The sequence below is a fragment of the Hypanus sabinus genome, chromosome 7 (assembly GCF_030144855.1).
Source record: "Hypanus sabinus isolate sHypSab1 chromosome 7, sHypSab1.hap1, whole genome shotgun sequence".
Classification (NCBI taxonomy): domain Eukaryota; kingdom Metazoa; phylum Chordata; class Chondrichthyes; order Myliobatiformes; family Dasyatidae; genus Hypanus; species Hypanus sabinus.
In genome coordinates, this window is record NC_082712.1 from 83,790,694 (window position 1) to 83,811,864 (window position 21,171).

At 45.8% G+C, this 21,171-nt stretch overlaps 1 protein-coding gene across 1 annotated transcript in view; it reads left to right on the forward strand.

Moving 5' to 3' along the window:
- Nucleotides 1–828: 828 nt before the first annotated feature.
- Nucleotides 829–21,171, forward strand: part of LOC132397491 (activated CDC42 kinase 1-like) — a 44,913-nt gene continuing 24,570 nt past the window's right edge. Inside the window, exons 1-6 of the mRNA XM_059976321.1 lie at nucleotides 829–1,014; nucleotides 7,182–7,252; nucleotides 8,659–8,853; nucleotides 12,334–12,486; nucleotides 15,779–16,053; nucleotides 17,696–17,872. Coding sequence (XP_059832304.1) covers nucleotides 852–1,014; nucleotides 7,182–7,252; nucleotides 8,659–8,853; nucleotides 12,334–12,486; nucleotides 15,779–16,053; nucleotides 17,696–17,872 — 1,034 coding nt within the window. The 5' untranslated portion in view covers nucleotides 829–851. The remainder of the gene's footprint in view (nucleotides 1,015–7,181; nucleotides 7,253–8,658; nucleotides 8,854–12,333; nucleotides 12,487–15,778; nucleotides 16,054–17,695; nucleotides 17,873–21,171) is intronic.

A 21,171-nucleotide genomic window follows, 5' to 3' on the forward strand; every position in this document is an offset into this window, starting at 1 on the left:
TGCCTCGAACGGGGTAGTAGTGCAGATACAATAGTGAAATTCATTAGGTGAGGTGGATTTGCAAGGGAATGGAGTCGTGTGGATCATGTGCAGGCAGAAGAGTTTTAGCTTGATTCAACATTGTGTTCAGCACAGACATTGTGGGCCGAAAGGCCTGTTTCTGCACTGGATGTTCTGTATTATGCTGGGAGATGCATCACTGCTGGCGAGGGCACCAGTCCTCATAGAGGGTTCGGAAGTGGAAGGAGTGAGCAATTTCAAGTTCCTGGGTGTCATATCTCCGAGGGTCTAACCTGGACCCAACATGTCGATGCAGCTACAAAGACAGCAGCTGTATTTCATTTGGAGTTTGAGAAGATTTGGGTGTGGTAACAGAAACACTGGAAATTTTCTACAGATGTACCATGGAGAGCATTCTAACTAGCCGCATCACTGTCTGGTGTGGGGGGGGGGGTCGGGGAGGAGGTGGGGGGCTACTGCATGGAATCGAAGCTGCAGAGAGTTGCAAGTTCAGTCAGCTCCATCATGGGCACTAGCATCCATAGCATCCAGGACATCTTCGAGGAGTGATGCCTCAAAAAGTTGGCATACGTCATTAAGGACCCCATCACCCAGGTCATGCCTTCTCCTCATTATGATCATCAGGGAGGAGGTACAGAAGCCTGAAAGGCACACACTCAATAATTCAGTAACAGCTTCTTCCCCTCTGCCGTCTGATTTCCGAATGGACATTGAACCCATGAACACTACTTCATTACTTTTTTATTTTTATTTTTGCAATACTTATTTTAACTGATTCTAATTTCTGTACTTTCTCCATTGCTCTAGCTTGTCCTGTCTGGCTGGGCACGATGTCTCCGGACGAGGGCACCGTGTGGCTCCTGCAGCTGCTAAAGGAGGTACAACTCGAACAGTTCTACCTGAGGATCCGTGACGACCTCAATGTTACCCGTCTCTCGCACTTTGACTTTGTCAAGACTGTCGACCTGGAACGAATCGGGATGGGGCGGCCAGGTATGCAGTCTGTGGGGGCAGGGATGCATAATCTACCTTACCCCACAGTTCCCTCTCTCTGTGGGGATTTGCCCTGCTCCTCATGTCTCTCCATCTCCTTCTGTCTATCCTTTGCATTTAGACCACTCTGTTACCTTTCTCTCCTCCCGTTCTTTCACAACCCTTCTCACTCTTTCATGCTCTTACTGCCTAATTCTTTCACTCTTTTCAGTCCTTTCACTCTTTCTTTTGCTCAATTTCTTCAATGCTCTCTCTTTCATTCTTTGTTTTTTTACTCTTTTGGAAAATATATAAAAATCTAGGTAAAATCATCATTTTCACAGCATGGATGCGTCCTATTAAAGAAAGAGTAAGTGGATTCCATCTAGAAAATAGTAATTTCATGGAGTCTACTAAAGGAACTATATTGGCTTTATAAAGATCTTCATATTTTTTAGTAATTATAATACCGAAATATCTAAATGTATTAACAATTCTAAAAGGAATATCATTATATGTACTAACAGGAGCATTTAATGGAAATAATTCACTTTTATTCAAATTAAATTTATATCCTGAAAATTTTCCAAAATCTTTGTTTCCAAAAGATTAGGAATTGATTCCTCAAGATTCAAAATAAAAATCAAAAGATCATCTGCATAAAGAGAAATCTTATGTATGGTTCCATTTATAGAAATACCATGAATGTTTTTGGCCTCCCGTAATGTTATAGCTAGAAGATCCAATACAAGATTAAATAATAAAGGGCTTAATGGACATCCCTGTCTAGTACCACGAGAAAGTGAAAAGAAAGAAGACCTATAAGTGTTAGTACTGACCGTGGCAATAGGGTTCTTATAGATCGTTTGAATCCATCTATTAAAATTATTACCAAAACCAAATTTTTCTAATACTTTGAACAAGTATGGCCACTCAACTCTATCAAATGCCTTTTGTGCATCAAGAGATAATATAAATAATATAGTATAATATAAATGAAGATTATTCTTCCCCAATAGGATACAAACTGAGATTATTCTTTCCCAATGGGGTACTGTTACGTACCCCGTAACGGGTTAAAAAGGACCAGCAGAATGGACACACCTGGAGTCCGAGTCTTCCGTTATAAACACTATTTTATTAGTAACTATGTGATAAAGTAATATAAAACAAGATAAGGCAAACAGGTTAGCAGAATATATGTGAGTAAGTAAAATTCCCCCAAACTTCTTCCAGCTTAGGTGATAAATGATATGGTCTTACGATGATGGATAAAGTTCAGTTCAGTTCGAGGTGTTTAGTTGAGTAGTGTTGGAGAGACAGAGGTGGTTAGTTCTTCAGGTAAATTGTTGCTGTCGATCTTCCGTTGTCCTCCGAAAATCCTTTAGAAATCACCGAATGTGACCACAACAAGGGAACCATGTTCTGTGGTAAAGTTATCAACCCAAGCGAGGGTTGGACACAGTAATAACTTCCCACCGGTCACCCCTTTTCCACACTGCGAGAGCTACTGATTGATTCTCCAAAAACCCACCTTTCTGTGGGCACAACAGAGCTCATCCAGTGTCCGAAACCATTCGTGTCTCTAACAACCAGCTGACCTTGTATTTATCCAAGCGTGCTGAACACCAGCCGTCCATCAAATAATGCCACCCTCGGTCACTATGGTGATCCACGAGCTGCTCGTTGTCTCTCTCTGTAAGAACTCACAAGCAGGCAGTGTCCTTGTATATTCAAAACAAGCTTTAGAGTTCGTATAAACACCATCTCAAGGCAGGCTTCGTCCCTCTCTCTCTCTCTCTCTCTAACAGCTCAGTGTCCAAAAGTCAGTCTCATTCTCTTGACATTTTAAAGTGATAGTCCACTGAAAACATGAACCCTAGGAGTACATAACAGTATACATGAAGATTACTCTTCCACAGTAGGATACAAGCTGAGATCACTCTTCCCCAATAGAATATACACAAAGATCACTCTTCCCCAGTAGGGTACAAACTAAGACTATTGTTCCCATTAGGGTACATGCTGAGATTGCTCTTATCCATTAGGGTACATGCTAAGATTAATCTTCCCCAATAGGGTATATATTGAGATTTCTCTTCTGCAATAGGGTATACATGAAGATTACTCTTTCCCCATAGGGTGCAGACTAAGATTACTCTTCCCCAATAGGGTATATGCTGAGAGTACTTCATCAATAGGGTACATGCCAAGATTATTCCTTCCCAATGGGGTACACACTAGGATTACTCTTCCCAAATAGGGTACATGATGAGATTACTCTACCCCAATAGGGTACATGATGTGATTACTCTTCCCCAATAGGGTACATGATGAGATTACTCTTCCCCAATAGGGTACATGATGAGATTACTCTTCCCCAATAGGGTACATGATGAGATTACTCTTCCCCAATAGGGTGCATGATGAGATTACTCTTCCCCAATAGGGTACATGATGAGATTACTCTTCCCCAATAGGGTACATGATGAGATTACTCTTCCCCAATAGGGTACATGATGAGATTACTCTACCCCAATAGGGTACATGATGAGATTACTCTTCCCCAATAGGGTGCATGATGAGATTACTCTTCCCCAATAGGGTACATGATGAGATTACTCTTCCCCAATAGGGTGCATGATGAGATTACTCTTCCCTAATAGGGTACATGATGAGATTACTCTACCCCAATAGGGTACATGATGAGATTACTCTTCCCCAATAGGGTACATGATGAGATTACTCTTCCCCAATAGGGTACATGATGAGATTACTCTTCCCCAATAGGGTGCATGATGAGATTACTCTTCCCCAATAGGGTACATGATGAGATTACTCTTCCCCAATAGGGTACATGATGAGATTACTCTTCCCCAATAGGGTGCATGATGAGATTACTCTTCCCCAATAGGGTACATGATGAGATTACTCTTCCCCAATAGGGTACATGATGAGATTACTCTTCCCTAATAGGGTGCATGATGAGATTACTCTTCCCCAATAGGGTACATGATGAGATTACTCTTCCCCAATAGGGTACATGATGAGATTACTCTTCCCCAATAGGGTGCATGATGAGATTACTCTTCCCCAATAGGGTGCATGATGAGATTACTCTTCCCCAATAGGGTACATGATGAGATTACTCTTCCCCAATAGGGTGCATGATGAGATTACTCTTCCCCAATAGGGTACATGATGAGATTACTCTTCCCCAATAGGGTGCATGATGAGATTACTCTTCCCCAATAGGGTACATGATGAGATTACTCTTCCCCAATAGGGTACATGATGAGATTACTCTTCCCCAATAGGGTACATGATGAGATTACTCTTCCCCAATAGGGTGCATGATGAGATTACTCTTCCCCAATAGGGTACATGATGAGATTACTCTTCCCCAATAGGGTACATGATGAGATTACTCTTCCCCAATAGGGTGCATGATGAGATTACTCTTCCCCAATAGGGTACATGATGAGATTACTCTTCCCCAATAGGGTGCATGATGAGATTACTCTTCCCCAATAGGGTACATGATGAGATTACTCTTCCCCAATAGGGTGCATGATGAGATTACTCTTCCCCAATAGGGTGCATGATGAGATTACTCTTCCCCAATAGGGTGCATGATGAGATTACTCTTCCCCAATAGGGTGCATGATGAGATTACTCTTCCCCAATAGGGTACATGATGAGATTACTCTTCCCCAGTGGGGTACATGATGAGATTACTCTTCCCCTAATAGGATATGTACTGTGATTTCTCATCCTCAGTAGTAAGTGGGCTGACATTGCCTCACAACATGCATGCTGATATTTCTTTTCCCCTAATAGGATTTACAATAGGAAAATTTTTGTGGTAGAAATAGAGAGAGTGCAGAAGAGATTCATCATGGTGTTGCCTGGAACGGATGGGCTGTAGTTACAAAGATTGGGTAAACAGGTTTATTCTCACGGGAATATGGTAGGCTAAAAGGTGACCATACAGAGGTCTGTAACATGATGATCATGATACAGAGGTTTATAAAATTATGAGGGTCACAGATAGTCAGAGTCTTTTCCCTAGGGCTGGAATTAGGAGGCACAGGTTCAATGTGACAGTTATTATCGAAGTACGTATGCAGTATCCATCCCTGAGATTGGTCTTCCCCACAGACAGCCACGAAACAAAGAAAACCATGGAACCCGTTCAAAGAAAAACATCAACTCCCCACCCCCACACGCAAAAAAACCCAACTCATGCAAACAGCAACAAAAAAGCTGCAAAAACACAGAATATGAAACACAAAATCATAAGAGTCCATATTCAGTTCAGCTCAGTGTTCGTAATCTGCGGGCCGCCGATTCAGAATCACTCAGTGGTGAGAGTGAGAGGGGAGAAATCTATAGGTAATGTGAGGGGATACATTTTTCACACTTACAGAGAAGTATGTGTGTGCAGAGGTTGCGGCAGTATCACCAACATGTAGCATCAGACACAGTATTCGCAGGGAAGTCACAAATTAAATATGAACTATATAATATTACACAATTAAAAATCTATTTTAGTGCAACATCCTCAGAGTATTGAAATGCTTAGCTAGTGATTGGGGTTGTGCATGTTGCTTCAAAATCAGAATGGTTGAAGGAACTCCACTGTTCCTGAACCTGGTGGTGTGGGTCTTCAGGATTCAGTACTCCGTGTTCGATGGTAGCTGTGAGAAGATGGCGTGGTCAGGATGGTGGGGATCTTTAGTGATGGACGTTTCCTTCTTGAGGAAGAGCCTTCTGTAGGTACCACCATTGATGGGGAGAGATAGGCCCATGAAGGACTGGGCTGAGTCCATCATATAGGCACCACAGTCAGCACCAACAAGGTGGGCCGAGTGTCTGTGCCTGTGCTGTACAAATCTATGATTTTCCCTGAAAGTTTAGCACCAAGTCCCTCTGCCCTCTGACACCTTTCCTGCCCATCATTTCGACTCACAAAGTAGAGGCCTGAGACTTGGCTTTGTGAGTTCATCAGCCTGGGTCCCCAGATACTTTTGCACCTTTCTGTAGGTAGACACGGAGAGAGTTCTGACACAGGCGGGCACAAAGCACAGGACTGCAAAAGGCTGCAGGGGGATGTAAACCCAGTCAGCTCCATCACAGTCACAACCCTCCTCGCCATTGACAGGTAGTGTCACAAGAATGTGGCATTTATCATTCAGGACTTCTCATTTCTACCATCAAGGAAGAGGTACAAGAGCCTAACGACTTGCACGCAATGATGCACCCTCTGCCATCAGGTTTCTGAACACTGTCTTGTTATTCCTTTCTTTGGTAATTTTTAATGATATAAATTATATCAAAGTTCAAAGTAGATTTTATTATCAAAGTACATATTTGTCACCATATACAACCCTGAGATTCATTTTCCTGTGGGCATCCTCAATAAGTTTATGGAGTAATAACTATAGCAGAATCAGTGAAAGACCGCTCAACTTGGGCATTGCATCAGGGTGCAGATGACAACAAACTGTACAACTACAAAAGAAGAACTAATAATAATAAATAAGCAATAAATACTGAGAACATGAGATGAAGAGGCCTTGGAAGTGAGTCTATTGGTTGTGGGAGCATTTCAATGATGGAGCAAATGAATTTGAGTTCATCCTAATGAAGAGTCTCAGCCCAAAATATTGACCTTTAATTCCCATCCATAAATGTTGCCTGACCTGTTAGGTTCTTTCAGCAAATTGTGTGTATTGCTCTAGATTTCCAGCATCTGCAGTGCCTCTTGTGTCTGTGAGTAAGGTTATCCTCTTTGGTTCAAGAACCTGATGGTTGAGGGGTAGTTACTGTTCCCGAACCTGGTGGTGTGAGACCTGAGGCTCCTGTACTTTCTACCTGATGGCAGCAGCGAGAGGAGAGCATGGCCTGGGTGGTGGGGGTCCCTGATGATGGATGCTGCTTTCCTACAGCAAGGCTTCATGTAAATGTGCTCAATGGTTGGGTGGTCCTTGCCCATGAGGGGCTGGCCTGAACCCATTACCTTTTGTAGGATTTTAAGGGATAATAATATGGTATATTTATCCCTCGATCTCACACAACACCTGCTCCTGTGCAGTGTCTTGCTGTCGTAGAATCTTAAGTTTCTCGTTGTACACTGTAGATCATTCGGTGATAAACCTGATTCAGACTCTGCATCACTCCCACAGGACACAGACGTCTCTTTGAGGCCGTGAAGCGAAGGCGGGTGATGGGTCGGCCAAAGTCATGGATGTCTAAGGTAAGCCATGTTGCTCGCCTCCATACATCAGATGGTGTGTATGTACCCGTGAGCGTCTGTGCGTGTGCATGCATGTGTGTCCACGTGTGTGTGTGTGTGTGTGTGTGTGTGTGCACGCGCGGTGGGGGATGAGAGAGGGAAAAAGGTGCCTTTTCCAGAACCGGAATGTGGTGCTGAAGCTTCATGAGGAATTGGCCAGGCCATACTTGGAATATCGTGAGCAATTTTGGGCCCCTTATATGAGGAAGTGGCAGGGTGGAGATACGTCTCTATTCAAGGAGGTGTGAGGTTCTCCTTCCCTCCACTAGCCTGCAGGCCACCCTTGGGCAAGGTCTAGCACCTGTTTGGCCTCCCGACCAGGGTCACGTGAAGCCACGGGACCAGGCGGTAATTAGTCGTGTGAGCAACTGGCACATGTCGCATCCTGTTTATGTGACCATTGACAATCAGTCTCTGAAGAGTACTTGAAGTGTCTGGGGTCACCTGTCTTGTCAAGACACTGCACAGAAGAAGGCAATGGCAAACCACTTCTGTAGAAAAGTTTGCCAAGAGCAACCATGGTCATGATCGCCCGCATCGTACAACATGGCAGATGATGACGATGATATCTATGAAAAATGTGCTGACATTGGAGAAGGTTCCAAGGAGGCTCATGAAATTGATCCCAGAAATGAAAGGGTTAAAGTATGAGAACCATTTGATGGCTCTGGGCCTGTACTCAGCTGAGTTTAGATGAATGAGGGTATCTCATTGAAACCATTGAATATTTTAATTCCTCAATGGACTGGATGTGCAGGGGATGTTTCCTGTAGTGGGAGAGTCTAGGAGCAAAGGACACAGCCTCAGAATAGCAGGGTAACCCTTCAGAACTGGGATGAGGAGGAATTTATTCAACCAAAGGGTGGTGAATCTGTGAAGTTCGTTGCCACAGATGACTGTGGAAGCCACGTCATTGGGTGTATTTAAACTGGAGGTTGATAGATTCTGGACTAGGCAGAAAAATGGTTCAGCACAGCCAAGAAGGGCCAAAAGGCCTGTTTCTGTGCTGTAATGTTCTATGGTTCTATGTCAAAGGCTATGGGGAGAAGGCAGGTGAGTGGAGTTGAGAGGATAACAGATCATCCATGATGGGATGGTAGAGTAGATTCGATGGGCTGAATGGCCTAATTCTGCTCCTATATCTTATGCTCTTATGGAAGTTCTGCCGGGTCTCTCCATCAGGTAGCTCACCCATACCTTCTCAAAGGGGAATTAGAGATGGGCCAGAAACACTGTTCTTATCATAACCAGCCACATCCCACAGCTAGCTAACCCCTCCATCTCTGCCCTCGAACTTTGCTGCGAGCTCGGGCCAGACAGACGCTGCTGGAGCAGACGCTGAGGCAGCCACCATTTTGTCCCGGCAGGTGTTCAGCACGAAGGTGGGCGACAACTACGATCAGCCGTCGTATGCAGGGGGGCAAAACCCCTCGGCCCCGGAGTCGGACTTTGCACTCAAGTGCCTGATCAATGAGAGGGACCTGGCCCTGCACGAGCACCTGGGCAATGGCTCCTTCGGCGTGGTGAGGCGGGGAGAGTGGAGGCTGCCCAATGGGCGTGTGGTAAGTGCCCACGAAACACTGCTCTCTCCCTTTCCACGGGGGTGGGGAGGGGCTATATATCCTGCTTTGCGTGCAAGCCCCTCTATAAGTACCCAGGTTTCTCCCTTTCGCGGTCTGCAGACGGAGAGAGATGACTACTCTTCGACACTGCAGAAGTACATCACTGTCAGAGGAGCCGGTGTGACATGTCCAGTGCAATTGTCGCTGATCCTGAAGTTGGAAATAAATTTATTATCAAAGTACACCTGTGTCACCATGTACAACCCTGGGATTCATTTTTTTACAGGAACACTGAATAAATCCATGAGAGAGTAACAACCGTAGCAAAGTCGATAGAAGACCGCACCAAGGGATAGTATGTGCAAATGGGATTTGTGTAGGTAGGCAAAGGTTAGCATGGAAATAGTGGGCAGAAGGGCCTTTTTCTGTGCTGTACTACTCCACAACAACATTACATTGAGACAATATAGCACGTGCAGAAGGTGTAAAGGATCCCATAACCACACATTACACAAGGGGGACAACGTCACCAGCAGCCTCTCCTGGTCCAAGCACATAGACACTATGGCCAACAAAGCTCACCAGCGCCTCGACTTCCTCAGAAGGCTGAGGAAATTTGGCGTGCCTCCTTTAAGCCTCACTAATTCCTACAGGTGCTCCACAGAAAGCCATCTAGTCCGGGTGTGTCCCGGCTCACTCCGCCTAAGATGGCAAGTAACTGCAGAGAGTTGTGGACACAGCTCGGCACGTCATGGAGACCAGCCTCCCCTCCGAGGATTCCATCGGGAAAGCAGCCGGATGTGATCACTGACCCCTCCCATTCTGGTCAGAGCATACAAAAGGATGGAAGCATGTACCGCGAGGCTTAAGGACAACTTCAACCCCGGTGTCATGAGACTACTGCATCAGAAGCAGGTTTAATATCACTGGCATATGTTGTTGTGGAGCAGCAGTACAATGCAATGCACTGTAATAAAAACTGTGAATTGCAGTAAGTATGAAAGTATATTAAATAGTTAAATTAAATAAGTAGTGCAAAACAGTAGTGAGGTAGTGTTCATGGGTTCAATGTCCACTGAATGAGGGGAGATTTGATAGAGGTATATAAAATTATGATGTGTATAGATAGAGTGAATGCAAGCAGGCTTTTTCCACTGAGGTTAGGGGAGAAAAAAACCAGAGGACATGGGTTAAGGGTGAAGGGGGAAAAGTTTAAAGGGAACATTGGGGGGCTTCTTCACACAGAGAGTGGTGGGAGTGTGGAATGAGCTGCCAGATGAAGTGGTAAATGTGGGCTCACTTTTAACATTTAAGAAAAACTTGGACAGGTATATGGATGAGAGGTGTATGAAGGGATATGGTCCAGGTGCAGGTCAGTGGGACTAGGCAGGAAAATGGTTTGGCACAGCCAAGAAGGGCCAAAAGGCCTGTTTCTGCGCTGTAGTGTTCTATGGTTCTATTCAGAAATCGAATGGCAGAGGAAAAAATGTGTTCTTGAATCAAGTGTGTGTCTTCCGGCTCCTGTACCTCCTTCCTAATGGTGGCAATGAGAAGTGGGATGCTTTGGGTAATGAGGATCCTTAATGATGGATGCTGCTTTTTTTGAGGCACCGCGCCTTGAAGCTGTCCTGGATATTATGAAGACTAGTGCCCTTGATGGAGCCAACTGAGTTTACAACTTTCTGCAGTGTCCATCGATCCTGTGCAGTAACACCCCCCCCCCCCCACCTCCCCATACCAGATGGTGAGCAGCCAGTTAGAGTGCTGTCCATGCTCAGCTGTAGAAATTTTGGTGACGTACCGAGTCTCCTCAAACTCCGAATGAAATTTAGCCACAGTCGTGCCTTCTCTGTAGCTGCATCGCTATGTTGGGACCAGGTTAGATCCTCAGAGATATTGACACCCAGGAACTTGAAATTGCTCACTCTCTCCACTTCCGATCCCTCTATGGGGACTGAGGCGCCTTCCCTCATCTTACCCTTTCTGAAATCCACAATCAGTTCTTTTGTCTCACTGATGCTGAGTGCAAGGTTGTTGCTGTGGCACCACTCAATTCGCTGATTTACCTTGACCTCACTGTCTAGCTTGTCAAGGCCCTTGTGCATTGTTGTCTTCCTCTGTTACTGTAAGACTTCATTCTGCATCCTCTTATCACTTTTTCCTCTACTGCCTCTATGTACTGATGTATGGAATGATATATGTAGCTGGAAGGCAGACAAAGGTTTTCCTTTTATCTCAGTACGTCTGATAATAATCAACCAATTACAGTGGGCAACACATTTTTTCAAAAGTGCTGCTTCCTCAGAATTTTATTTTAGTCTATGATAGACTGCTTGAAGCTGATCATAAATATAATTTCAGACTACATGTATCATGTAGCAATTCGGAGAAACAAGAAATTACCTTTTATTGAATATAATGCGTTTAATTGCATTACGGTGATGACATTTTGCAATAATTCAACTCAACTAAAATAGTTTTGTTGATGATTTTCATTTATACTCAGACTCTCTGGCTTCTTGCTTAAGTGTCCAACAATAATCAGCCAGCGTTGATGGATTCCAGTTGCCCTGATACAGTTTCTCCTTGACCACAATGTCCTGGTGAAACCTTTCACCGTGCTCGTCACTGACAGTGCCGAGATTTGCAGGGGAGAAGTCTAAATGGGGTTGCAGAAAATGAATCTTTAGTGACATGTTGCACTTCATGATTTTGTGTGTTTGAAACATGTTGTCAACCAGCTGCACATAGTTTGATGTTCTGTAGTTGCCAAGAAAATTTTCAACAACATCCTTGAATAGCTTCTATATGGTTTACTCCAGTCCCACTAGAAATTTTTTGAATTGTCTGTCACTGATGACCTGTTTGATTTGTGGACAAAGAAAAATGCCTTCCTTAATCTTGGCATCAGTTATTCTGAAGAATTATGAAATGAAATAACAAATATAGGCGATTTCATAAAAATAGCGTGTGATAGTGAAATTTCACGGTTATTTTCATGATTGGCTGCCAAAATCCATAAGATACACCCAAAAGTATTCAGGAAGCAAAGTCTTTGTACTAGTCGCTACCTCCGACAGTGACACACTCCTCAGCTCCGCTCTGGGGTGCTGGAACTTGAGCCCGTGTGCCACTGGGGTGAGGCGAGAGAGGTACACACCCCTCCTTCTCCTCCAACAAGACACGTGCTCCCTCTCTCAACCACTCCGCCCTACATTTCCTGGAAAAGGGCAGGAGTGGGCAGCACAGAGGGAGGGGTAGCAGTACGATCCCACCTGTCTCTTTGCCCTGCCTTTCACAGGGTCTCCGGCCTGCCTCTACAGCTGGGGTATTTCTGGAGGGGGGGAGGGGGCTGGTGGCATTGCCTTTCCAGCCTGTGGGTGACTAGGACTGGGATCACGGTGTCAGGGGTCACCGCCGCTGTCTCCTGATTGGATCCTCGCATCTGGTGATGGGCACCCTCCTCGCCGTCTCTTTCAGCTCAACGTGGCCGTGAAGTGCCTGAGGCCGGACATCACGAGCGAGACTGAAGCCACAGCTGACTTCCTGCAGGAGGTCAACGCCATGTACGCCCTGAACCACCCCCACCTCATCCACCTGTACGGGGTCATCCTCAGTCATCCAATGAAAATGGTGAGTACTGTCCAGTGCGTGGTTTCCTAGCAACTCCGCGTGTACATCCCCCTGCGTTGGAGCCCAGTTCTACATTCAGGACCGTTGGACTCACTGATCCTCTATTGTAGAAATCAAACCAGCTGTCCACAAGGACTGGCTTGCAAATTAGTTCCTTGACTCTAGTTCAATGTTTGCATTCCAGATTCTGGTGGATGTTCTAGATTGGGGGCTGGGTTCTGTTCTGGACGTAAGATTCTAGGTTGGGTTTGACTTGGAGTCTGGTTTCAAGATGAAGGCCTGGATTTTGGACAGGAGGTTGAATTCTAGATTGGGATTGAGAAGCTGGACTCTGGATTAGAGACGAGACTCACTGGAGTATTTCTAGATTGGGTTCTGGGTTCTAACTGGAGCCCTCACTTCAGATTTTGGGCTGCCTGCTGAATTTCACATTGGGTTCTGGAAACTGGGTCCTGTATTGGCTTGGACTCTGGATTGGAGAGTGGATTTTAGATTATGGTTTGAATTCTAATCTGGATCATGGGTTCTGGTTCAAGATCATAAACCTTAACTGGCGACTGAATTCTTGGTTGGGATCTGGAGACTGCTTAATAAATTCTTAGACACTGGACTGGAGAAGTTGTTCCAGGTTATAGTTTTCTGGGACAGTGTTCATGTGCTGGATTAGGGCTTAGATCTAGTCTGGAAAATTGGCTCTAGACCAGAGGACGGGTTCTGGATTTCTCCACCTGGAGACCAGGTTTCTAGATTAGGATCCAAATTGGGACTGGATTCTGGGCTAGAGTTGGTTCTAGTTCAGAGTCTGAATTCTGAGCTGGAGACAGGAGATTCTAGATTGTGATCCAGATTAGGTCTGGGTCCTGAAGTAGTATCTGGATTCTGGGCTGAAGACTGGGCTCTAAATTAGACTTGGGATTTGGTTTGGAGCCTTGGTTCAAGAATAGACCCTGGATTCTGGATGAAGGCCTGCATTCTGGATTAGAGACAAGGTTCTGGGCTGAAACACAGGTTCGGGTAGAGCCTGAGTTCATCTCTATTCAGTGGTAGAGGCTGGAGGAAAAAACAATTGCAAGTGATATCAAGGTGGACAGGGTAGTCTCTGCAAAAACTCATATCCAGGAGATGAGGGTAAACTTCATTTTAAGACTAGAAAATCAAAGCAAGGATGCAATGTTAAGTCTTTACAAGGCACTGGTGAAGCCTCACTTGGAGTATTGTGAACAGTTTTGGGCCTTCATCTAAGAACAAAATGTGTTGAAATTGGAAAGGGCTCAAAAGAGATTCATGCCGATGATTCCAGGAATGGAAGGTTTATTCTAGGCCCAGAGATCGAAGGCTCTGGGCCTGTCCTCACTGGGATCTAAAAGAATGAGAGGGGATCTCATTAAAACCCATTGAATGTTGAAAGGCCTTGTTTGAGTGAATGTGAAGAGGATGTTTCCTTTGGTGGGGAGTCTGGGATCAGAGGGCATAGCCTCAGATTAAAGAGACATCCATTTAGAACAGAGATGAGGAGGAATTTCCAGAGGGTGGTGAATCTGTGCAATTCATTGCCATGGACGGCTGTGGAGGCCAAATATATTTAAAGTGGAGGCTGATAGATTCTTGATTAGTCAGGGCATCGCGGAGACTGGGCTGAGAGGAAAATGGATCAGCCATGATGAAGTGGCAGAGCAGACTCGATGGGCTGAATGGCCTAATTCAGTTCCTAGGACTTATGGGCTGTGACGATGACACTGTGTATCCTTCAGAGGGTGGGTGTTGGGGTTGTGAATGGAGAGGGTGAAGGTGACTGAGATCTGTGGAAGCTGCAGTCAAGAGTAAGTGCTTTAGCAGTCTGGATCCACCAACAGGACATGACTGGTTCTTATCCAGTGTAAAAGTGACAAATCAGAGTTATTCCCTCTACACCGTCCCATCACACACTCCTGGGGTCAGACACAGAGTGAAGCTCCCTCTCCACCGTCACATCACACACTCCTGGGGTCAGACACAGAGTGAAGCTCCCTCTCCACCGTCCCATCACACACTCCTGGGGTCAGATACAGAGTGAAGCTCCCTCTACACTGTCCCATCACACACTCCCAGGGTCAGACAGAGAGTGAAGCTCCCTCTACACTGTCCCATCACACACACCCAGGGTCAGACACAGAGTGAAGCTCCCTCTACACTGTCCCATCACACACTCCCAGGGTCAGACACAGAGTGAATCTCCCTCCACACCGTCCCATCACACACCCCCAGGGTCAGACAGAGAGGGTACTGCATAGGGCAGTGCCCTGCAATAAGTTTTTCAGTTTGTATATGGACTTCCCACCCACATGCCACTTCTGCGGGCTGGAGGAGACCGTGTACCACATGTACATGGAGTGTGTGAGACTGCAGCCTCTTTTTGCATATTTGCGTGGGCTGCTTCTCGCCTTCTGGCTGCATTTTAGTCCCACCCTGTTTATATATGGTCATCCAGTAAGGAAGGGGGCATGGAGGGATGAGGATGTCCTAGTCAACTTGCTCCTGGGGCTGGCGAAATCCGCCATCCGTGGGTCTTGGAAACGGGTGGCGGGAGGATCTCCCCGGGCAGACTGCCTGGCAATGTTTAGGGGGTATGTTCGTGCCCTGGTAACTATTGAAAAAGAACACGCGCAGTCCACAGCGGCCTTGGAGGAGTTTCGAGACCGTTGGGCTCCGCGGGCTGTAAATGCCATCATGGATAGGGATGGAAACATTCTGGTGTAATGTCTATTGTCTATTTGTAGTGCAGTAATTGTGTTTGCCACTGTTTTGTATATATTGTATAGCACCAAAATTTGTAATAAAGGATTTTGTAATAAAAAAAATGGGTCAGACACAGAGTGAAGCTCCCTCTACACCATCCCATCACACACTCCCAGGGTCAGACACAGAGTGAAGCTCCCTCTGCACTGTCCCATCACACACTCCCAGGGTCAGACACAGAGTGAAGCTCCCTCTACACCGTCCCATCACACACTCCCAGGGTCAGACACAGAGTGAAGCTCCCTCTGCACTGTCCCATCACGCACTCCCGGGGTCAGACACAGAGTGAAGCTCCCTCCACACCGTCCCATCACACAGTCCCAGGACAAGGAAACCATGGGCCAGATTATAGAGTAAAGCTTAGGCTCTGAGTGTCGCAAAGAGGAGGTTAGTAGATATTGAGGGGATTGTGGAGGAGAGGTTAGTAAAGAGTCAGCCCTGATCTCGCAGAGCAATGGAACAGACAGAAAGGCTGAAGGTTTTGTGCAGCTTCTTTCCTGACGTTCTCTCCGTACAGGTGACGGAGCTGGCCCCCCTTGGGTCCCTGTACGACCATCTACGCAGCCGACATGCCGCCTTCCCCATCCACCTGTTGTGGCTGTACGCTGTCCAGGTGTGTGAGGGCATGGGCTACCTGGAGTCCCATCGCTTCATCCACCGCGACCTGGCTGCCCGCAACATCCTGCTGGCCAGTGAGGAGCTGGCGAAAATTGCCGACTTCGGCCTGACCCGCTCGCTCTCTGACACTGACCACTACGTGATGCAGGCTCATCGCAAAATCCCCTTTGCATGGTGAGAAGCACCCTGGGGAGCTTTGTGTTTGTGCGTTAGTGAGAAAGAGAGAGAGTGTATGTTTGTGTGTTTGTCAAATGTGTGTATAACCATATAACAATTACAGCACGGAAACAGGCCATCTCGGCCCTTCTAGTCCGTGCCAATGCTTCCATTCACCTAGTCCCAGTGGCCCGCACTCAGCCCATAACCCTCCATTCCTTTCCTGTCCATATACCTATCCAATTTTACTTTAAATGACAATACCGAACCTGCTTCTACCACTTCTACTGGAAGCTCATTCCACACAGCTACCACTCTCTGAGTAAAGGAATTCCCCCTTGTGTTACCTCTAAACTTTTGCCCCCTAACTCTCAACTCATGTCCTCTTGTTTGAATCTCCCCTACTCTCAATGGAAAAAGCCCATCCATGTCAATTCTATCCCCCTCATAATTTTAAATACCTCTATCAAGTCCCCACTCAACCTTCTACACTCCAAAGAATAGAGACCTAACTTGTTCAGCCTTTCCCTGTAACTTAGGTGCTGAAACCCAGGTAACATTCTTCCAATGCATTCTGTATATGCAAATATATGTGGAAAAAGAGTGAGTGTGTGAGCGAGAGAGTATATGTACTGAGAGAAATTGAGAGCATGCTTGTGTGAGCGTGTGAGTGTGCATGTTTAGCTATATCTGAATATTACAGTTTTTCTCATTGTTTGTGTCTGTGTGACCCTGATGAATGTGGGTTTGCCTGAATAACTCATATATCTTTGAGCCTTGTCTGTGCATTGCTGCTGTCTGTAAGGAGTCTGTATGTTCTCCCTGTGACCGCATGGGTTTCCTCCGAGTGCGCCAGTTTCCTCCCACATTGCAAAGACATACTGGTTGGGAGATTAATTGGTCATTGTAAATTTTCCTGTGTGATTAAGCTCGGGTTAAATGGGGGGCTGCTGGGTGGTGTTGCTTGAAGGGCTGGAGAAATCTATTCTGCACTGTATCTCAATCAGTAAATAAATATTCCTGCATGACTGCGCAATAGTTGTGTGTGAGTGTGTGTGTGTGTGTGTGACTGTGTGTGTGTGTGAGTGTGTGTGCGTGTGAGTGACTCTGTGTGTGTGTGTGTGGCCCACACAGCAGTATGGCCCTGTGCTTGGGCGGTGCAGAGAGATCTCGCAGTCTCGCCTTGACCCCCACAGGGACAGTCGCTCCCCCTTCACTCTGCCTCTCCTCCACTTTGCCCCCAGGTGTGACTGTGTGTGTGTGTGAGTGTGTGTGCGTGTGAGTGACTCTGTGTGTGTGTGGCCCACACAGCAGTATGGCCCTGTGCTTGGGCGGTGCAGAGAGATCTCGCAGTCTCGCCTTGACCCCCACAGGGACAGTCGCTCCCCCTTCACTCTGCCTCTCCTCCACTTTGCCCCCAGGTGTGACTGTGTGTGTGTGTGAGTGTGTGTGCGTGTGAGTGACTCTGTGTGTGTGTGTGTGTGTGTGTGTGTGTGTGTGAGTGTGTGTGCGTGTGAGTGACTCTGTGTGTGTGTGTGTGGCCCACACAGCAGTATGGCCCTGTGCTTGGGCGGTGCAGAGAGATCTCGCAGTCTCACCTTGACCCCCACAGGGACAGTCGCTCCCCCTTCACTCTGCCTCTCCTCCACTTCGCCCCCAGGTGTGCTCCAGAGAGCCTGAAGTCGGGAACCTTCTCTCACGCGTCTGACGTCTGGATGTACGGGGTTTTGTTGTGGGAGCTGTTCTCCTACTGTGAGGAGCCCTGGTTGGGGATGTACGGCCGAGAGGTAAGGGGGATGGTGAACAACGTGGTGGGAAGAACTGGGGAGGGTGGTGTGTGGGACTAATGTTTCTTCCAGTGAGTGGGCTATAGATTCAAATATGTCAGCTGAGGATCGCAGTCACAGAGCTCGGGTAAAGGCCATTCAGCACAACTCATCCATGCTAGCCAACATTTCCAGTCAGCCTCGTCTGACTGCTTGCATTTGCCCCATATCCTTCTAAACTTTTCCTATCTATGTACCTGTCAAAGTGCTTGGACACTGGACAACAAATTTTTATGGATGTGGTCATAAAGGTTGCTTCCTCAGAATTTTTTTTGGTTATGATAGACTGCTTGAAGCTGACCTCAAATATAATTTCAGACTAATTATAATACGCAGGAATTTGGAGAAACAAGAAATTACCTTTTATTGAATATAATGTGGTTAATTGCATTCTGGTGCTGATGCTTTGCAATAGTTAAACTAAACTAAAAATGTTTTGCTGATGATTTTCATTTGTACTCAGTGTCTGAGGCTTCTCGGTTAGGTGCCCAACAATAATCAGCCAGAATTGATGGATTCCAGTTGCCCTGATACAGTTTCTCCATGATCGCAATGTCCTGGTGAAACCTTTCACCGTGCTCGTCACTGACAGTGCAGAGATTTTCAGGGGAGAAGTCTAAATGGGAATGCAGAAATGAAGTTTTAGTGACATGTTGCACTTCATAGTTTTGTGTGCTTGAAACATGTTGTCAACCAGCTGCACGTAGTTTGGTGCTCTGTCGTTGCCAAGAAAAGTTTCACAATATCTTTGAATGCTTTCCATGTGATTTTCTCCAGTGCCACTAGAAATCTTTGAAATGCCTGTCATTGATGACTTGTGATTAGTGGACGAACAATAATGCCTTCCTTAATCTTGCATCAGTTATTTTGGGAAATATTTGTCACAAATATCAAAATCCTTCACGAAAATTGATGGCCTTTCTAAAACCTGTCTTGCCATGCAGCATCTGCCCTGCCTAAGAATGAGCAGACCTGCGTGGATGAGACAGAAAACTTTTCAGCTTACATTGTGGGCAACATTTTAATTGACTTGAATTGTGAATTGAAATAACAAATATAGATGATTTTTTTTTAGAAAGGTGCAATTTTAGGGAAATTTCATGGTGTTACTCTGGTCATGCACCTCAGTAGAAGAATTGAAAGAGCTGACTATTTTCTGTGGAGAAAATACAAAAAACTGAGGTCCGAAGAGACTTGGGAGTCCTTGTGCAGGATTCCCTGAAGTGTAATTTGTAACTAGAGTCTGTGGTGATGTTAGCATTCATTTCAAGAGGACTAGAATATAAAAGCAATGATGGTGAGACTTTATGAGGCACAGGTGAGGCCTCACTTGGAGTATTGTGAGCAGCTTTGGATGCCTTATCTTGGAAAGGATTTGCTGAAACTGGAGAGGGTTCAAAGGAGGTTCATAAAAATGACTCCAGGATTGAATGGCTTGTCATGTGAAGAGTGTTTGACAGTTTTGGGTTTGTTTTTGCTGGAATTCAGAAGAATGAGGAGTGACCTTATTGAACCCAATCGAATGTTGAAACCCTTGATAGAGTGGATGTGGAGAGGATGTTTCCTGTGATGGGAGAGAATAAGACCAGAGGACACAGCCTCAGAACAGAGGGGCGTCCTTTTAGAACAGAAAAGAGGAGGAATTTCTTTAGCCAGGGAGTGGTGAATCTGTGGAATTTGTTACCGCATGCAGCTGTGGAGGTAGTCTTTATGTATAGTTAAGGCAGACGTTGATAGATTCTTGATTCTCAGGGCATGAAGGCATGTGGGGAGAAGGCAGGAGATGGGGTTGAGAGGAAAATCGGATTAAACATGATGAAATAGCACAGCAGACTCAATGGGCCAAATGGTCGAATTCTGCTCCTATATCTTACGGATACACCCAAAAGTATTCAGGAAGGAAAATCTTGGTGGTCGAGTGATATTATAATTGTATTCACATGTGCCACCTACTCTGGCAGCTCATTCCCTGTACCCACTAACCTGTGTGTGAAAACATTGCCCCTCAGCTCCCCTTTAAATCTCTTATTATTCAAAACTATAACCTCTAGTTTTAAACACCCCCTACCTAGGAGGTGTAAGGTGCTCCTTCCCTCCACTAGCCTGCAGGTCATCCTTGGGCAAGGTGTAGACATAGAAACATAGAAAACCTACAGCACAATACAGTCCCTTCAACCCACAAAGCTTGCCAAACACGTCCCCACCTTAGAAATTATTAGGCTTACCTATAGCCCTCTATTTTACTAAGCTCCATGTACCTATCTAAAAGCCTCTTAAAAGACCCTATTGTATCTGCCTCCACCACTGTTGCTGGCAGCCCATTCTACGCTCTTGCCACTCTGAGTGCCCCCTGACATCTCCTCTCCTTTGTACCTACTCCCCAGCATCTTAAACCTCTGTCCCCTTGTGGCAACCATTTCAGCCCTGGGAAAAAGCCTCTGACCATCCACACGATCAATGCCTCTCATCATCTTATACACCTCTATCAGGTCACCTCTCATCCTCCATCACTCCAAGAAGAAAAGGCCGAGTTCACTCAACCTATTCTCATAAGGCATGCTCCCCAATCCAGGCAACATCCTTATAAATCTTCTCTGCACCTTTTCTATGGTTTCCACACCCTTCCTGTGGTGAGGCGACCAGAACTGAGCACAGTACTCCAAATGGAGTCTGACCAGGGTCCTGAATAGCGGCAACATTACCTCTCAGCTCTTAAACTCAATCCCAGAGTTGATGAAGGCCAATACACCATATGCCTTCTTAACCACAGGGCGTCCTATGGACTCAGACCCCAAGATCCCTCTGATCACTCCACAGTTTAAGATTGTTCATAGGGCCCATATGTCCAAATCTAAACTATCTCGATTTTACCCTAATATTAGTCCTCTTTGTGATAAATGCAAAAGTGGCGAGGCTTCTCTTATTCATATGTATTGGACCTGTCCTAGACTAGAGAAATTTTGGAGAGATGTTTTTATAACCTTATCCTGTGTTCTGAATCACTACTTAGAACCTAACCCTTTAATTGCTCTGTTTGGTTTCTTGGGTGAGACAGATATATGTTTGAGTTCACACTGGCAAGATTCTTACCATTAATACTATATTCTGCCATCGTATTTGACCTACCAAAATGAACCAACTCACACTTATCTGGGTTGAACTCCATCTACCACTTCTCAGCCCAGTTCTGCATCCTTTCAATGTCCCGTTGTAACCTCTGACAGCCCTTCACACTATCCACAACACCCCCAACCATTGTGTCATCAGCAAACTTACTAACCCATCCCTCCACTTCCTCATCCAGGTCATT